This window comes from Scyliorhinus canicula, chromosome 1 (assembly GCF_902713615.1).
Source record: "Scyliorhinus canicula chromosome 1, sScyCan1.1, whole genome shotgun sequence".
Classification (NCBI taxonomy): domain Eukaryota; kingdom Metazoa; phylum Chordata; class Chondrichthyes; order Carcharhiniformes; family Scyliorhinidae; genus Scyliorhinus; species Scyliorhinus canicula.
The window spans coordinates 278,562,185-278,581,402 of record NC_052146.1 but is presented as its reverse complement, the minus strand read 5'-3'; the positions used below and the strand labels follow the sequence as shown (position 1 = coordinate 278,581,402).

Below are 19,218 nucleotides of genomic sequence, written 5' to 3'. Positions count from 1 at the left end.
TATTGTTGAAGAGAAAAATAGAAATGTAGGAAAAGGGGATGGAGAGAAAAAAGTGAAGAATGAGAATAAAGTAAGGGAGAGAAACTAAAATGAACTCAAAGAGAATAAGCAAACTGAATTGTGAAACACACAATAAACAGAAAGATGAAAGTGAGGAGTAAAAAACTTAAGTGTGGAAAATAGACACTAAAAAGTGGAGAAAAAGATGGAGAAATTAAAATGAATGAAAGAGTTTCACAAGGAAAAGTGACCAGCCAGTTCAGCTCCAGCAGAGTGCAGAATATGTTAAATGGAAATGTAAGATTATTTCACATTAAAGCATATGAAACTTTTCTTATACTTTGTCCTAATAACAATAAATAGGCCCAGTGACAATATTGGTAGGACAAGTAATTTAGGATGTAAGCAGTTAAAAATGTTAAGCAATTTTAATATATTCCCTTAATCTTAATATTGGCAAACTGATTAAGAAGCATAACAAGTCAAAGGAACAGCAGAAAACATGCCATTGCTAACACAATCTTTGCAAAAAGGCAAGAATGTCAGAGTTAACACCACGCATGCAACAATTGATTTTAACGACTTTTTAAAAAAAGTTAGCAGGTTATTTTGACATTAAAAATCTAATTCCAATTGCACTTTACACTGTATACCTTCTGTTCCAGCCTGTGGTTTGGTAATGTCCTGAACTGGTATGGGGTGTTTGGTAACATACTTTTTGGAAGGAGGTAGACCTTTCGATGGAAAAATTATTTCATGGTCAGATAGAAAAGTGAAAAATAAACAAGAACATGTTTAAATGGATTAAAATGCCAAATGTTTAAATCCGAGTTGTATGTTACAATTATTTAACTTGGCTTCTGTATTAAGAACATGAGAACTTTAAGGCTGTACTCCAGCTTACATCTTAGCCTTTTAAGAGCATAGATCAAAGATTGGGCGCAAAGGCACAAGTTATGTCTCCAATTTCCCAGTAATAAACACCAAAATATCAGGAATGTTGCAAATTGCATGTGACTGCCTCCAAACAAACTATTTAATTCATTCTGCCGCCAACCAATACACTGCCAGGAAGTCAGCCTTGAATAAAATATAAAAATATATAGTTTGGATGCAAACTATCTCTTCCCCCACTCTAGCTGCAGCATACCTGTGTTTGGTAACTCACCACATGCTGATCTCAACTCTATTTTACCCTTTACTGTACACAGTGCACAGTACTGTTCCTGGTCGCCAAAAAAGTGAGACCCTTCGCAATGGCCCCCACCCCGCAAGACACCACTGAGCTTCACTCTTTTCTTGGGCTAGTAAATTTCTAAGAGCAATTTATTCTGAGTCACTGGCCTGAATTTTGTGGACTTCTTGACCGTCACTGCATTGTGTATTCATGACTTTATGCAAACTGACCCCGTACTTGCCAAGGTGAGGCATCCGGTGCTATACGGTAATCAGCATCGACAGCTACCAGGGGAGTTGAAGGCTTTCTCCTCCAGGTTGTCGGAGCTAACCGTGGAAGATGGTAGCCTCTTGTGGAGCACAAAGGTTGTTGTTGCAGTGAAGGGCCAGGCAATTATGTTGAAGGACCCTCATATTAGGTACCCCGGAAGTTCCAAGTGAAGGTGCTGGTGAGAAGCTATGTCTGGTGGCCAGGTTTGGACACGTATATTGAGATTTTAGCCCAACAGTTCTCCATCTATCATCTATCTTTCTATCTCTAAGCGCATCAGAAGCTCTCCGCAGTGCACACCTGTGGTAGTGGCATGAACGCCCTAGGGCTCGCGTACATGCCGATTCCGCAGGTCCATTCCTGGGATCAATGTTTCTCGTCCTTTTGGATGACCGCTCAAAATGGCAATGAGCACCTCCCGGCGATCTTTGAGCGATTGCGCATTTCCTTTTCCAATCACCGAATCCCAGAAAAGCTTGTAACAGATAACGGGGCCTCTTTCACAAGAGAAGAGTTTGCCACTTTTGTGAAAAGTAACGGGATTCGCCATGTCCGCACTCCCCATACCATCCGGCACCGAATGGCTTGGCAGAGAGGGCCGTGTAGACGGTTAAAAGAGGTCTAAAGAAACAGACTTCGGGCTCAATGGACACAAGACTGGCAAGATTTTTAATCTCATACAGGACCGCGCCACACGCATTAACTGGGTCAGCCCCCGCTGAGATGTTAATGGGTCGTAGGCTTTGTACATGACAGAGTTTGATTATCCCGGACATCAGCGTGAAGGTACGCCATAACCAGGATATGCAAGGGCATTGCCTGGTTCGACATTGACCTCTTCGACACTTCGCACCTGACGACGCGGGTGTTGATTCGTAACTTCAACGTCGGGGCTTGCTGGCTCTCTGAGATTGTCATCCGCCAAACAGGACCAGTCTCTTACCAAGTTTGGGGCCAGGGGCAAGTGATGAGATGGCATTTGGATCACATTCGCTCACGGAGGTTGGTCCCTCAAAAGAAATCTGTCCTGGATCTCCATTGCCGAACCAACCTGCGGTGGCGCCTCCAATTTCTCTCAATACTGTAATGACCGACGTTGAAATCTTCCAACTCTGAAATGGGGACGCAGACCCCTGAGCTCTCAGGTGCTGAACATCCACCAGAGCTTTCCTGCCACAGACGACATTCACAAGAAAGGTATAAACTCGCATCAGCAACAAGCCGGAGCTGAAGAGAATTTGACCAAAACCTGATCCGGCTCATCGCTCGTTGATGGGGGTCTTCAGACTTTGAGGGTGAGGAATGTAATATCCCACACAGGACCTATGGGATGGGAATGATTATACTCTCTTAGCCAGTATTTTAGAGTCAGTGTTTAATAGTGAAATAGGCCTATAGATCCCACACTCAAGGGGATCTTTGGCCTTTTCTGGATTAGAGAAATCGAGGCCTGCGTCAGCATGGCAGGCAGCATCCCTCTTAGCAGAGAGTCATTGAATATTCCCAGTAGCAGCATGATGGCGCAGTGGTTAGCACTGCTGCATCATGGCGCCGAGGCCCCAGCTCTGAATCACTGTCCATGTGGAGTTTGTACATTCTCTCCGGTTTGCGAGGGTTTCACCCCCACAATCCAAAGATGTGCAGGTTCAGTGGATTGGCCATGCCAAATTGCCCTTTAATTGGAAAAAATTATTGGGTACTCTAAATTTAAAAAAAAAAGAATATTCTCAGTAAATGCGACGCCAACAAGGCTGCAAACTGTTTATAAAATTCAACTGGAAAACCATCCGGTCCCGGTGCTTTCCCCCATTGCATGTAACCAGTACAGGCTATAACTTCCTTCAACCCCGACGGTGTCTCCAGCACCACCACCCCCCCACCACCACCACCACCACCACCACCACTCGGAAGTCCAATTTGTCCAAAAACCGCTCTCTCCGAGCCACCGTCCAGCGGTTCAGACTTGCATAGCTGTTATAACCTCCCCATTGGCTGGGGACTAATGACAATCCCACAATCCTTTGGGAGTATGAGCTTCCCCAATGAGAGGGGTGGAGAAATCATTAGCAGATTCCCAGCATAATTAAAGCTGGCCAGTTTGGAACCGGGTAGAGGAGAGTGAGCAGCAAAGGAAGTTGCCGCTGCTGTTGTGTATATATATATGTTATTGTAAATAAATGTTATTTCTTTCTATCCTTCAACTCGTGCTGGTTTCTTTGTGGCCCTCACAAAAATAGCCCTCGATTTTAAAAAAACCTCAAAAGCTCCATTAATCTTATCCGGGGCAGCAACCAGCTCTCTCCCCTCATCTTTAACCTGAGCTATTTCCCATGTGGCTGCCTGCCATCTCACTTGGTGAGCCAATAATCGACTGGCTTTATCCCTGTACTCATAAAATGTCCCTCGCAAATGGCGAAGCTGGCTCACCGCATTCTGCGTCGATTGAAACTCAAACATCATTTGTAGCCTCTTTGTCTCTGCTAACAACTCTGCCGTAGGGGCCGTGGAGTGCTGCCAATTCACCTCCAAAGGTCTACCAACCTATGGCTTTCAGCCTTGCCAGCCTTAACCTTAGTAAGAAGCCTGACAATGCCAGGTTAAAGTCCAACAGGTTTGTTTCGAATCACTAGCTTTCGGAGCACAGCTCTTTCCTCAAGTGAAAGCCTTAACCTTGTGGGCCTTGTACGATATTATTTCTCCTCTGATCACCACCATCAACACTTCCCAGAATGTGGAAGGGGAAACCTCCCTTTCTGGTTGGAATCTACATAATTCCCTGTGGCCGAATCCAGCTTTCACAAAACCCCTTAAATGCCAGAAGTGAAATGTGTCCAACTTCCATGATGGGCGCTGGGCTCGGCCTGCCTCTAATCGCATATCACCAGTGTGTGGAGCATGGTCCAATATCACTATCGCCGAGTACGCAGCTCTTACCACCCCAGGGAGTAACACATTTCCCACCATGAAAAAATCTATTCTGGAGTAAACCCAGTGCATGTGAGAGAAGAAAGAAAACTCCCTCTCCCTTGGGTGACTAAATCTCCATGGATCCACCTCCACTATCTGTTCCATGACCACAGCCAACTCCCTTGCCATCCCAGAAGTAACCAGAGACCTGGGGCTTGACCTTTCCATCCTCGGGTCTAATAGTGGTTAGCAATGTTGCTTCACAGCACCACAGCACCTGGCTTAGGTCACTGTCTGTGCGGAGTCTGCACATTCTCCCCGTGTCTGCGTGGGTTTCCTCCAGGTGCTCCGGTTTCCTCCCACAGTCCAAAGATGTGTGGATTAGGTGGATTGGTCACGCTAAATTGCCCTGTAGTGTCCCATGATTAGGTGGGGTTGCTGGGTTCCAGGGATAGGGTGGAGGTATGGGCTTAGGGAGGATGCTCTTCAAGGGCCAGTGTAGACCTGATGGGCCGAATGGCCTCCTTCTGCACTGTCAATTCTATGAAATCTCCACCCATAATTAACTGGCATGAGTCCAGATCAGGGATGGCTGTCAACACACTTTTGATAAAATCTGCATTTATCCAATTTGGTGCGTAAATGTTCATTGATACCACTGGTGCACCTGCCAGCAATCGACTCACCATAACATATTGCCTCCCCCTCAGGATCTGTAAAATTCAATTCGCTGTAAATGCCATCCTCTTAATAATCAATATCGCAACGCCTCTCGACCTTGAATCAAAATTTGAGTGGAACACCTGCCCCACCCACCTTTTCCTCAGTCTCGTCTGATCCCTAATTCACAAATATGTCTCGTGCAAGAAGACTGCCTCTGCATTCACCTCTACATCAGCCCATACATAAAGAAACCCTCATTGCCACCCTTTAATCTCCCGTCCCCTTCCAACACACCCCCCACCCGCTCGGCTGTCAATCCAACACCTCTGCCCCCCCTTCCAAACATCTGCGAACTATCCCTCCCAACTGAAACAGGCATCCATTCCCTCCCCCTCCCGCCCCCAACACACACAACCCAACCAACCTAAACTCATTATCTCACCCAACAAACAAAACCGAAACCACTCCCACCCCAAGTATCTCGCCACATCCCCACCCCCCTTTGCTTCCGTTAAATAGCAAAACCATTAGCCAGGGGCCCTATCTAGCAAGTCAGAGAGAGAAAAAACAAGGAAAATCCCAACCAGAAAGAGCCAGATACCCACTTACCCCAGTCCCTCACCCAAACCAAAAGTACACATTAGGCAAAAGAGTAAATAGTCCACACCCCTAATTGACCAATCAAACTACTCCATACTGTCACGAACGAGAAGAAGAAGAACACAGGATCCCAAATAGCTAAAGCACAAACAGTTACAGGAACTATATACATGAATACACGAAATTCAAAAAACTCCAAAAAAACATCCCTAGACCACAATCACGTCTCTCCTAGTCCACTCCTCCTCACAAAGTCATTCGCCTCCTCCAGCGTATTAAAGTAATAGTCCTTGTTTTTAAACGTGACCCACAGTCAAGCTGGGTACACCATTCCAAATCGCTCCTCTTTTTTGTAAAGCGCTGCCTTGGCCTTGTTGAACCCAGCTCATCGCTTTGCCAGTTCAGCCCCAATGTCCTCGTAAATTTGAACACGACCTTTCCCAATACCTTTCCTTTGTGACCTTCGCCCATCTCAAGATCTGCTCTTTATCGAGAAATCTATGAAGGCGGATTATGACTGCCCGTGGTGGATCGCCGGATTTTGGTTTCTGTCGTAGTGACCAGTGGGCCGGGTCCAGCTCGTGAGGGTTCGCAAAGAACCCCTCCCCCACTAATTTCACAAGCAACTTCGCACAGCAGTTCTTTATTTTACTCGGTGTGGACTCCCCATGTCCTTATTGAATGGCGTGGCCTTAATTTCAAACAGTGACTCCAGTTCTAGATTCTTCCACAAGACTAAATATCCTTTCCACAACCAACCCGTCAAGACCTTTCAAGATCTTATATGTCTCAATCAAGTTTCCTCTTACTCTTCTAAACTCCAGTGGATACAAGCTACATTCTACATCTAAAGAGATGTTGCAAATATAACTCCCATGACTGAAGCAGGTTTTCTCCTGATAAACCTTCCAACTCCTCTGACCTCCCTCATAAGATCCAGCACCATTTCCTTGTAAAAACAAAAAGTTTGTAAAACTTCCAATGATACCGAACACAGTACTTCAAATAACTCTGCGCTAACAAAAGAAAGTCAAAATAACTCACCTGCAAATTGAATGGTTATCCCCTTTAAATAGTACTGTGGGAGGTGGTATAGTGGCCTTAGGATGGTGGGGGTGTTGTCCTCATGCAGCTGACTCCATATTCAGCTGGGAGTGATTAAGACAGGGTGGTCCAAAATGGCAGGACATGCATCCAATCAGCATTACATGGTTATCTCACAATGAGATCCAATCACTTTAATGTTTCCAGTGCAAACATGGCACACCTATCTGGCACATCCGCCATTTTCGCCAACGCCAGAGTGATGCCTCCACCAAACACATCTTCCCTCCACTCCCTCTGTCAGCATTCCGCAGAGACCATTCCCTCCAAAATAATCTAGTCCACCCCTTCACCAAAACCAAAGCCTCTCCCATTACCCATGGCACCTTCCCATGCAATCGCAGAAGGTGTAAAATCTGCCCCTTTACCTCTTCCATGCTTAACATCCCAGGTCCAAAACACTCATTCCTGGTTACACAGCATTTCACTTGCACCTCTTTCAATCTGGTCTATTGCATTTTCTGATCCCAATGTGGTCTCCTCTGTATCGGAGAGACCAAACGCAGACTGGGTGATCGCTTTGCTGAGCACCTTCGGTCTGTGCGCATTCAGGACCCTGACCTTCCCGTTGCTTGCCATTTTAACACAAGACCCTGCTTCCATGTCCACATGTCTGTACTTGGCCTGCTGCAATGTTGCAGTGAAGCTCAACGTAAACTGGAGGAACAACATCTCATCTTCCGGTTAGGCATGCTAGTCTTCTGGTCTCAACATCGAATTCAACAACTTCAGATAATTAGCTCTACCCCACCTCCACCCCTTTGTTTTCATCCCATTTCATTTTAACTGTCTTTTACCATTTCTTTATATATATTCCCCCCCTTTCTTATTCCCCTTTTCCTTACCTTTTCTCCTCTTTGCTTTCCCCTTCCCCTCCCCCACATCTACATCTGTCACAGTTTACTCTCTGGTGTTAGTTTCTCTGCTGTTTGGTCTTTCACATCTTTTGTTTTCTCTGGGGGCTGCCATTAGCACTCTTTCCCTTGGTTTCTGTGGCTATTAACACTCTGTTCCCTTGTTTCTGTGGCCATGACTCATCTTTCATTCTCTCACCCCACAGTATAAATATTTCCCACTTTATATGTCTTTTAGCTTTGACAGAGGATCATCTGGACTCAAAACGTTAGTTCTTTTCTCTCCCTACAGATGCTGCCAGACCTGCTGAGATTTTCCAGCACATCTTTACAGTCAGGCCATACAACCTGAGCCTTGTTAAGTGGCTAAAAACATAGTTACCATTTTTGATTTTCAGACTTTCATATTGCCAGGAAAACTACAATATTGAATTTTGCAACCTCTATTTTTAATCCAGATTTTCAAAATTTGCAGATCAAAAGCATCTTTCAACTTCTTGATATTCATGGAAAAGAAAATCAGGCGTAGTGTAAAATGGTCTACTAATGCACATTCTCCATTTTTTAACCCAGAGATAAAAGTTAAAAGTACCCTCAATATTTCATGATATAAACTAAGCAAAAAATGTTGCGATACAATAGATCTGTCAGCATTTTAAAGAGCAAGATAGATTAATGCTTCAGATTGGATTCAATTTCAGGGGCGGGATATTCCGGCAATTCACACCGGTGGGATCTTCCTGTCCCGCCGACGGCATATCCCTGCCACGGATTTGACTGGGGGCATGGGGTGGATGCAATGGGAAATCCCATTGACAGCAGTGGGGCCAGAATATCCCACCATCGTTTACCATGCCTGGGCAGAGGTGGCCGAGTCCAGCAGCGCCATCAGGCCGGTGGCCAGGACCGCAGACCAGTGCCAGAAGAAGCTGCACGACCTCCTCAGGGCAGCCAGACTGAGTACCCCCCACACACATGTGACCCGCAGCCCCCCTCCCTGGGGGACGGTCATACCCCCATCCTGACCCATATGGCTACCCCACCCATGCCAGCCGCAATGGCCCTGTGCACTGATGCCATCAGAGACCCAACCCCTGGGATGCATGCGTTGGACAATCTAATAATGTTGCTGTTTGTGTTTGCACCCCCCCACACCCAGAAGAAGTACGTGCATAACCGCCGGGATCGGGAGAAGGCCGGAACCAACACATTGGGGACAGAAACACAGGAAACCTACACACAGGGGACAGACACACAGCACAACATGACACAGGGGACCAACACACAGGGGACAGACACACAGCAGAGCATGACACGGGACCAACACACAAGGGACAGACACACAGCACACCACGACACAGGGTACCAACACACAGGGGCCAGACACACAGCACACCACGACACAGGGGACCAACACACAGGGGACAGATACACAGCACAGCATGACACAGGGGACCAACACACAGGGGACAGACACACAGCACACCATGACACAGGGGACCAACACACAGGGGGCAGATACACAGCACAGCATGACACACGGGACCAACACACAGGGGACAGACACACAGCACACCACGACACAGGGGGCCGACACACAGGGGACAGACACACAGCACAACACGACACAGAAGAACCCGGACTGTGGGTCCGGTAATGACATAAACCTTCCGTCACTGCTCTCTCCTACACCCTCCATGAACTCCACGGGACTATCACCTAGGCTGGGATCTTTAGTGAGGAGACTTCTGGGACACTATCTGGTGTGCACCACACAATCGCTCCGGTACAGCAGGTGGAGGTAGGAGCAGCCAAGGGGCTGGACGGTCGGAGGGCAGCCCGGCCCCAGCAACCAGCTGCCGCCCAGACGGGGCCCGGGTTCCTGGAATATCCACTCCCACCCATAGATCAGGTGCAGTCAGCGAATCAGGGACCAGAGAAGGGGATGACGGCCGGCTTCCGGCAAACGTAGGTGGAAGAGTCCAACCGCCAGCAGGAGCAGAGAGTGGTGCCGGTCATGCATGCCACCCAGTCCGAAAACGCATGGGTGGCATCCGCGGTGGAGGCTTTGGAGGCGAAGATGTCGGATATGGATCAGGTTATGCAAGGCCTGGGACATTCTGTGCAGGCGGGGTCGTGGCCCAGAACATGGCTGCCCACTCACAGGCAGCATCGGCACCATTGCCCAGGTGCTGGCCGGTGACAGACAGACCAGACAGGGATGGCCCACTTCCTGAGCTCCATGGCAGCTAACTTCAAACCCTGGTCGATACCAGAGCGGGCCTCCAGGACTGGCAGCGGCAGTTGTCAGGGTGGTCTCAGGGGTGGGGTCCGCTCGCACCCCCCGTCCCACGGAGAAGCCCGGGGGCCATCGGACACCCCAAGGGAGGAGGAGGAGGAGGTGCTGGGGCCCATGCTGGTGGCTCCTGCAGGGGAGGTGCCAGAGTACCGCACCACCTTGGACCAGACCCGCTGTCGCTGGCAACCCAGTGCCCCCAGCTCGTTGTGCCGCAGGTGGATGTATAATGGAGGGGTGGCGCATACGGGTGGTTTGGTAGTGGGGGAGGTGAATTAGTTCAGTGTTGTGGGAGGTGTGGGTGGTCGGGGTGAGGGTGCAGTATTGTGGTGGCCGTGCCGCTGCCCAGCAACCCCCCTCCCCTCTAGTTGGTAAAACGTGCGTTGATCAAAGGGTCTCGTGCTCCCTGGCCCTGCCGGTTGCATAGTGCATTCTCCCGTTCATGTCCAGCCCCCACGTCCCACCCATTGTCCCTCTCCCCCTCCTCCAACAAGGCCTGCCATTGCTCCTCATCCTCCTCCAACACATCGCCCCTGTTCTGAGTTATATTGTGGAGCACGCAGCAGAAGACTATAGCGATGCGGCCGACCCTCCTTGACTCGCACTGGAGGGCCCCTCCAGAGTAGTCCAGGCACCTGAAGCGCATCTTCAGTACCCCGAAGAACCTCTCCACCACACCCCGGTTCGCACAATGGGCATCATTGTCGCGGCTCTCCACATCGCTCTGTGGCCTCCGTATAGGCGATCAGCCATGACCGCAACGGGTCGCCCAGCAACCAGCCCAGCAGCCGGGGCGCGGGGGTCCCTCGAATGAATGATTGTGCCAAGATAAAGAACTCATGTACACTGCCCGGATACCTGCCGCAGATGTGCAGGGTTTTCATCTGGTCACACACCACCTGAAAGTTCATAGAGTGGTACTCCCTCCTGTTCGTGGACATCGGCCTGTTATCCACTGGTGCCCGCAGGGCAACCTGCACCCCATCGATCGCATCCTGGATCATGGGCATCCCGGTGACGGCAGCGAACTCCGGGCATCCTTGTGGGCGCGTTCCACAGGGAACTGAATGTACCGGTCCGCCAGGGCATACAGGGCGTCAGTGACGGCACGGAAGCACCTGTGCACCGATACCTGCGAGATGCTGGATAGGTCCCCACTCAGCGACTGGAATGAACCCGTGGTATAAAAGGTCAGGGTGACCGTCACCTTGACGGCCACCGGTAGCGGGTAGTCCCCCTGCAATCCCGCGGGGTGCCACGTGTGCCATCATGAGGCAGATGTGAGCGACGGTTTGCCGGCTCATCCGCAGTCTCCTCCTGCATGCCTGGTCCGTGAGGTCATTGAGGGATATGCGGTGCCAGTACACGCAGGATCGCATTAGGAACCTCCTTGCTGTCACCACCACCTCCTCCCCCTCCTCCTAGTCCTGTTCCTCTTCCTCCTCCTCCTCGTCGTGCTCCTCCTCCACCTCCTTCTCAGCCTGTCGAGCGGGTGGCCCTCCAGCCTGTGCAGCTGCCACCTGCCCCTCTGCGGCCCACTCCTCTGCTGCGGCCTCCGTCACCTCTCTGAGCTGCATGCACTCACGCTGCCACAGGGCTGCATGCGGGGCAGCGGCCCCTGCCACAGCGGCCAGCATCGCTGGGTGGTTAACAAACATTATGATCTGCAGGGGTGAGGGCGGACATGTTAACATGGCACACACACCCCTGCACAACCGGGTGCCATGGGCTACATGGTGAGCGTGGTGAAACCGCGCCCTAGCCATGCATGCCCCCCACCCCCGTCCCGTCGGTGCCCCCGCTCCTGGCACCCATCCCCTCTGCCATGGCCACTGTTTGATGGCACTGCCCTCACTGGGGTCTGCAGTGGGTGTGGCCTGGGTGGTCTCCCGGTGGGTGTCGCCGGTTGGGTGGGATGGCCGTGGAGGGGGGTGGAGCCACCCATACGGCCATTATCCCTACGTTCACCCAGCGCACGGGATGGGTGGGCAACAAGATGGCCACCATAATGGTGCCCGTTGCGTGAGCACCGCCCTGTCATTACTGAGGCTCCCCTTCCCTCCCCGACCCTGGCAGGAACCCCCCTCCTGCAGAAGGCATGGCTGGTGTCCGTTACAGGAGCCCGCTGTCCCCCCACACCAAACCCTACCTTCTCCCGCCGCCACATCAGCCAGCACGCTGGCTTCACGATTTTGAGTAGGTGGTTAAAACCACACCATCGGGTCTTCGGCCCATCTGGGCCGCAGAATCGCTGAAGCCCTGGAGAATCGTTTGTTGAGGCACCTAATGCGATTCTCCGGGCCACGCGGCGGGAGCCACGGTCCCGTTGTGTAGGGGGTCCGAAGAATCGGAAATCGGTGTGAAACCGGCGTCAAAGCCGGTTTCGGTGCTGGAGCCAATTCTCCGGCGGATCGCGTTTTTCGATTTCGGTGGGGAGCTGCGGAGAATCCAGCCCATTGTGTGGAGTTCAATAGGTCTCACAGAGGTTCTGAGTCTTGTATAATTTAACAAGAAATGTTTATTACGTACTTTTAACTCTAAACATACGTACAGTATGTGGCCTAAGCATGGAGCTGTCTCCATGCTTGCCGCTACACACATCCTTGGTCCAGCACCAGAATTCCCTCTAGACCAGGGTTATGTATTCAATTACAGTACAGTGTGCGTGGTATTTTACTCAGACACAGAATCACAGAATTTTTATAGCACAGAAGGAGGCTATTTGGCCCATCGTGTCTGCCCCCGTACATTAGCTCTTTCTATGTCAGTCCATTATAATATTATACTACATTAATCACTTTGGCACAACACAAATCTATTTTGCTTAACCTGTTATATATAATTCTTTTATTAAAACAAAACTTCAAAAATAACATTTAACTTATTTATGCATCATCTTAGAAGCTGCAAAAATGTTTCAATTTTAGAAGGAATAGTTTATAACCTAATCCAGGAAATATAGAAGAAGTGCAAAAGCTTTATCTAAAGTGGATGCTTAGTAGGTTGTAGCCACCTGGGGTGGCCACTGTCCAACACAAAATGGAAGATTACAAAGAATGCAGGGAAAATCGACATGTTGCAAAAGCAAGCAGCTTGCAAAAGCACTTGTGTATTCTGACTGCTGCAGAAACCAGACAGCACTGTGAAAGAAAACAAGTTAGCATACTAATGAGGCGATACCGGGTGATTCCCAGGTACAATGGAAACAAGTTAACTCAAATCGCTACAGTGAATAGAAGGCCAGACTTCTCGGCGCCAAGAGAAGTCCAAAACAATAAGCCCCAAGAACCGCCCAGTGATCGAGGGACTGCCCCGTTATTGGGGAAATTCAAATCAATCGATTGGGAAGAGACCCAATCGATTGCGAGTGTATAGAGGGTCCGCCCAGGTGGGCGCGAGACCCTGGGAGAGGTATAAGACAGAGACCCCGACCCCAGCTCTCTCTCTCTGCCAGCCTCCTCTTGACCAGCTCCTCGTAGCCAGCGCTCTCCTTGACCACCGTTGCAGCAGAAGACTTTGAGAAGTGGAGGCTTGGTCAGCAGCCGCCACCAAGTAAGTGTCACACAACGCACGCTACGAGAGTAGACACTCCTGACCCCTTTAGTCCACACCGACTGGAAATGAAATGAAATGAAAATCGCTTATTGTCACGAGTAAGCTTCAAATGAAGTTACTGTGAAAAGCCCCTAGTCGCCACATTCTGCCGCCTGTTCGGGGAGGCTGTTACGGGAATTGAACCGTGCTGCTGGCCTGCTTGGTCTGCTTTCAAAGCCAGCGATTTAGCCCTTCTATATATGATGCTACAATTTTACATTCTGTTCACTCCCATTATAATAATTGTACATGAGCTTGACCTACGGACATTAGAGGAGAGTTGTGGAATTTGTTTGCTTTGACCAATTCTGGCATAACAATCTTTTGCCTCAGTCAGATATGAAGATGATGCTATCTTCTTGGAAATATTATGGCAATATGTTCCAATTTACAGTATATTATTATATGAATGCAATTCCTTTTACACTGTAGTCGCTAGGCCATCATTAATATCAGTAATACTAGAATTATGTCTGTCACATGTAATGCATATTGTCTGTCAAAAGCTGTTTGGGCAACTGTAAAACTACTCTACTTACATTACCTGCAGTTTCAACTAGACACGCTCAAGATCCTAGGCTACTGGAATAATAAAGACAGGAGAGTTTTAATATAGACAGATGCTGTAAATGCGAATAATTTCTTTTGAGGGTTACGGGAATAACAAACTCATTGGGAACAGAACAAAAATCCGAGAAACCCCCGAAAAAGTGCCTACGTCGCCTCTTTTTTAAGTTTCTTAAAGATTTGCGTGAATTTGCTGTGGCCTTGCTCAAGGAGAATGTGGTGCTTTGTGGCATAAGCTCCCTAACGTCCAACACCAATTATCCTCCCCTGTCTCAAGAGCCAGATATTCTTCACACTCTCTTCTTGCATTCTGCTCCCCCTGCTTAACAACATATAGTTCTCTCTCTACACCAGTTCATTGCTGCACTTTTGTTCACAATTCCTAGTAAAACTAGTAGAATTACAATGAACATATTGTGAAAAATATCTAAAACGTTATCCTCAACAACTCACCCTCATGAATCCAGCAGGCCTTGGTGTTTCTACCAATCACAGGTAACTCATCTGTCAAGAGCCAGTTGCACTATTATAGATGTTTATTCAATATAAAAGCAGATGTCCTCTCCTCTATGTGAATAGGGTCTCTCTTTCTCTCTCCAACTGTTTGTTTCTCTCTGGTCATTCTTCAGCCAAATCTTCTTCATCTTGTTTCATCCTTTGTTGAGATTATCTATTTCTCCTCTCATACATTTCTTGGGCGGGATTCTCCGACCCCCACCCCCGCCGGGTCGGAGAATTGGCAGCGGGCCGCGCGAATCGCACCACGTCGCCCCGATGCCGGGAGCAATTCCCGCAGAGCAGAGAATCGGCGCCATTGGGGCCGGCGTGGTTGGCGTGGCGCCCGTCACGGTATGTGATGTGATGGGGGGGGAGGTGTGCCCAAACGGCGGGCAGGCCTCTTTATTCCCCGGCCTCCTTTCCTCCGCGCAGGTTCTTGTAGCCCTGCGCCATTTGGCATTGGGGCCGGCGCGGCAAAGTAGGCCACTGCGCATGCGCTAGTTGGCGCCGGCCCAACTGCGCATGTGCGGACCCTGCGGCGCCAGGTTCAGGTCAGGATCAGCAGCCGTGCTAGCCCCTTGTGGGCTCCAGAATGGGGTCCCGGAACGAGCGCCGATGCCGGAGTAAAACACTTCCGTTTTTACGCCGGCGTCAGCACATAGCCGCCCAATGGGAGAATCCCGCTTTTCTCTCAAGTTTCTCTTGGTGCAGTATTGCTGAAAAAAGTGAGGAGTCTGTTCATTAAAGGTGCACTCCTATGCATGCATGTATTGTATTCCCTTTTCCTTTCATTTTTCAACTCTCTAATTTCCTTTTATTTCCTGGTTCTTTTTGCACTTCTTTGTACAAGGTGTATATTAAAATTGAAACAATACACACTTACCAATATGTTTATAAGCTTGCTTGCACATTAAAGTGAATGATTTGGGTAGTTTTTAAGAAATTGTTAAAGCAATAAACGTGTTGAAACTATTTTTAATGCTGTGTTCTTTACTTGATATAATTCTTTCTTTAATTATGCAGCTGTTGCAAAAGGCCAAGCGGGAAATGAGTCATTTTGTTTGCAAGTTCATTATCAAAATATCAGTTTCAGTCAAAATGTCAGCAGTAATTATATACCGTACACAGGAAGACCCACAGCCAGAATTTGTGCCACTGTTCGTTCACCTGTCAGCTTTATTGAACCAAATGTGAATGCGGAGTTTGTAAACACTATTTTGAGTTAAAAGGGTAGAATTTCCAAGGAATGTTCAAAAACATTCTCTTTAGCAATGGCAGAAAATCCATGGTAACACTGAATAAACATTTTTGTGGTTCCTCAATCAATGTTACAGTGGACAAATACAAGAATTCCCCCAGAAATTCAACACAAAAGACATTTGAAGATGCCTCATGGCACTGCAGCAGAGATGATCGGAGAAGAAACACACATGGAAGACAAGTTAATAAGAAAGGTCTCATAAAGTATTTATAGAACTCAGAAGCTCACCAAAATTTATCAACTATCTATATCCACGTTATACCAATGAAGTCCAAAATAGTCAATCAGATAGCTGATTGTGAAGTGTGACTTTTCCTATTAGCTGATGTATGTAATAAACCCCAAACATTTACAACAGTAAATAGAAACAACAACCTGCATTTAAATAAAATAATTAATTTGGAAAAACATCCCAAGGTGCTTTGCAGAAACCTAATGAGAGAGTGTTCAACATCAAACCACAGATGCCCCCGCTCATGGTGGTCTTTTTGTGGCCTTTACGCCGGTTTGTCACAGGAATTGTGTACTCTTTTTGTCACAGTTGGTGGACTCGATCAAGGCGGTGGTTGACTGCTTGGAGACAAAACTGGAGATCCAGGGGCAGGCAATCCAGAGGCTGGAGGAGCAGGCGGGGGAGCAGGAGGACCAGTCCACCTCGATAGCAGCAGAGATTGGGCTGATGCATGACCAACAGAAGCGACTGATGGAGAAGGTGGAGGACCTGGAGAATTGTTCACGAAGGCAGACCATTCGGATCGTGGGTCTGCCGGAGGGAATTGAAGGAAGATACTGGAGATGCTGAAGATGCTAGGGCCTGGTTTTGCACAGTGGGCTAAATCGTTGGGTTGTAATGCCAGCAGTGCGGGTTCAATTCCCGTACCAGCCTCCCCGAACAGGCGCCGGAATGTGGCGACTAGGGGCTTTTCATGGTAACTTAATTGAAGCCTACTTGTGACAATAAGTGATTATTATTATTACTATTAGAAGCGGTTTGGGGAAGGTGCATTTGACCGTCCTTTGGGGGTGGATCGAGCCCACAGCGCGCTGATCCACAAACTCCAGGGGAGGCAGTTTCGCCAACACTTCGGGTTGGGGGCAGGGTCAAGGGAAATGCCGATTTGGGAGAACCACAGATTTGAGCCAGGGAGGTGGGATGGAAGCTTTCGGAAATGGGAAGAGAAGGGGATTAAGAGGCTAAAAGATTTGTTTCTTCGGGGTTGATTTGCAGCATTGAGGGAGCTGAAAGCGAAGTATGGGCTGGAGCAGGGAGAAGTGTTTAGATACATGCAGGATCGAGATTTTGCCAGAAAGGAGATACAGAGCTTCCCGGAGGAACCGGCTTCCATGTTGCTGGAGGAGGTGCTGACAGCAAGGGGACTGGAGAAGGGGGCAGTGTCAGCGGTGTACGGAGCTATGTTGGAAAAGGATAAGGTACCATGGAAGCTTTCGGAAATGGGAAGAGAAGGGGATTAAGAGGCTAAAAGATTTGTTTCTTCGGGGTTGATTTGCAGCATTGAGGGAGCTGAAAGCGAAGTATGGGCTGGAGCAGGGAGAAGTGTTTAGATACATGCAGGATCGAGATTTTGCCAGAAAGGAGATACAGAGCTTCCCGGAGGAACCGGCTTCCATGTTGCTGGAGGAGGTGCTGACTGGAGAAGGGGGCAGTGTCAGCGGTGTACGGAGCTATGTTGGAAAAGGATAAGGCACCATTGGAGGGGATCAAAGCAAAGTGGGAGGAAGAGTTGGGAGAGGTTATAGAGGAGGGGGTCTGGTGTGAGGTGCTGCGGAGAGTGAATGCCTCCACCTCATGTGCAAGGTTGGGGTTGATACAGCTGAAGGTGGTATATAGAGCGCACCTCACGAGGGCGAGGATGAGCGGATTTTTTGAAGGAGTAGAAGATGTGTGTGAGCGTTGCAGGGGGGGCCTGCTAATCACGTTCATATGTTTTGGTCCTGTCCAAAGCTAGAGGATTACTGGAAGGAGACGTTTAGGGTAATTTCTAAGGTGGTGCACGTGAAACTAGACCCGGGTCCCCGGGAGGCCATATTCGGGGTGTCAGATCAGCCAGGGTTGGAAACGGGTGCGGAGGAAGGTATCATAGCCTTTGCCTCATTGATCGCCCGAAGGCAGATCCTGCTGGGATGGAGAGCAGCCTCTCCACCCTGTGCCTTGGCGTGGCGGGGGGACCTGTTGGAATACTTGACCCTTGAGAAGGTTATGTTCGAACTGAGGGGAAGCTGGGAGGGGTTCTACAAGTCATGGGCACTATTTATTATGCACTTTCAAGAACTCGATAACATCAAACGTTAGTTGGGGGGGGTATGGGTGGGTGGGTTGGGGGGTGCTGTGTATATTAAAGATGACTATGGGTAATCCCTGATTCCTTTCTGTCATTTGTTTATGTTAACATGCGGGCTGATGTTTGGGGGTTGGTGGGAGGATGGGATCGTTGTTATTGTTATGGGGTTTGACATATTTGTTGTTGATTATTGTTTGTTGTTGGTGGGTGTAAATTCGGGAGAAAATGCGAAAAAGGAGAATAAAATTTTTAAAAAAAACAATGTTTATGCTATGAATCCAGTTAACATTTTTAAACACACACAGTAAACAACTTAGCAACTATCAACTCAAATAATGCCCCCACAGAATACAGTACTATATAAGTAACCCTTAATCTTTGCTGCAACATCCATAAGACAAAGACCCTTTTTACAGAAAGACAACAGGTTTAAATTCTCTACTGAGAGCAGTGATCACTGTTAAGTTAGCAAGTGATCTGAAGGCATTCTTTTCATACAGAGAGAGATCAGAATTACACCTTGTTCCTCTGGATGCAGTTCCCAATCTGCAAAACAAAACTAAACACACCCTGTCGCTGACAACCCAAAGAGAAAGTAAAACTGACAGACAGCCCAGCTCCACCCACACTCTGACATAACTGCAGCTATTTGACAAACACCCATTTCTTAAAGGTACACCCACTACAGTTATTTGATAAACACCCATTTCTTAAAGGTAATCTCACATTACAAGTTATAGACGGATTGGGGCGATGCAATCAGGTAAAGCCCCGGGACCTAACGGACACCCGGTGGAAAACCTCATAAAAAGTTTCCCGGGTTGTTGGGGCCGCTCTTGGTAAAGGCTTTTAATGATCAAAGGAGCTGGGAGTGCTCCCCCCAACATTATTGCAGGCATCGATTTCCCTTATTTTGAAGCGGGATAAGGGTACGGAGAGCAGTGGCTCGTATAGGCCTATCTCCCTGTTAAATGTAGATGCAAAATTACTCACAAAGCTCTTGGCCAGACGCATCGAGGATTGTCTTCCGGGGGGTAATAGGGGAGGACCTGACGGGATTTGTGAAGGGATGACACCTGACGTCCAACATTATGCGGCTTCTAAATGTAATAATGATGCCTGCGGAG

General features: G+C 48.6%; 1 protein-coding gene across 7 annotated transcripts in view; it reads right to left on the bottom strand.

Moving 5' to 3' along the window:
* Nucleotides 1-19,218, bottom strand: part of LOC119974729 (CAP-Gly domain-containing linker protein 4-like) — a 513,643-nt gene that overhangs the window by 189,942 nt on the left and 304,483 nt on the right. For 5 of the 7 annotated variants that reach the window (XM_038813915.1, XM_038813937.1, XM_038813961.1 and 2 more), the window contains one exon: nucleotides 654-734. The exons of the other annotated variants lie outside the window; for them this stretch is intronic. In XM_038813915.1, coding sequence (XP_038669843.1) covers nucleotides 654-734 — 81 coding nt within the window. The remainder of the gene's footprint in view (nucleotides 1-653; nucleotides 735-19,218) is intronic. 7 annotated transcript variants of the gene reach the window in all.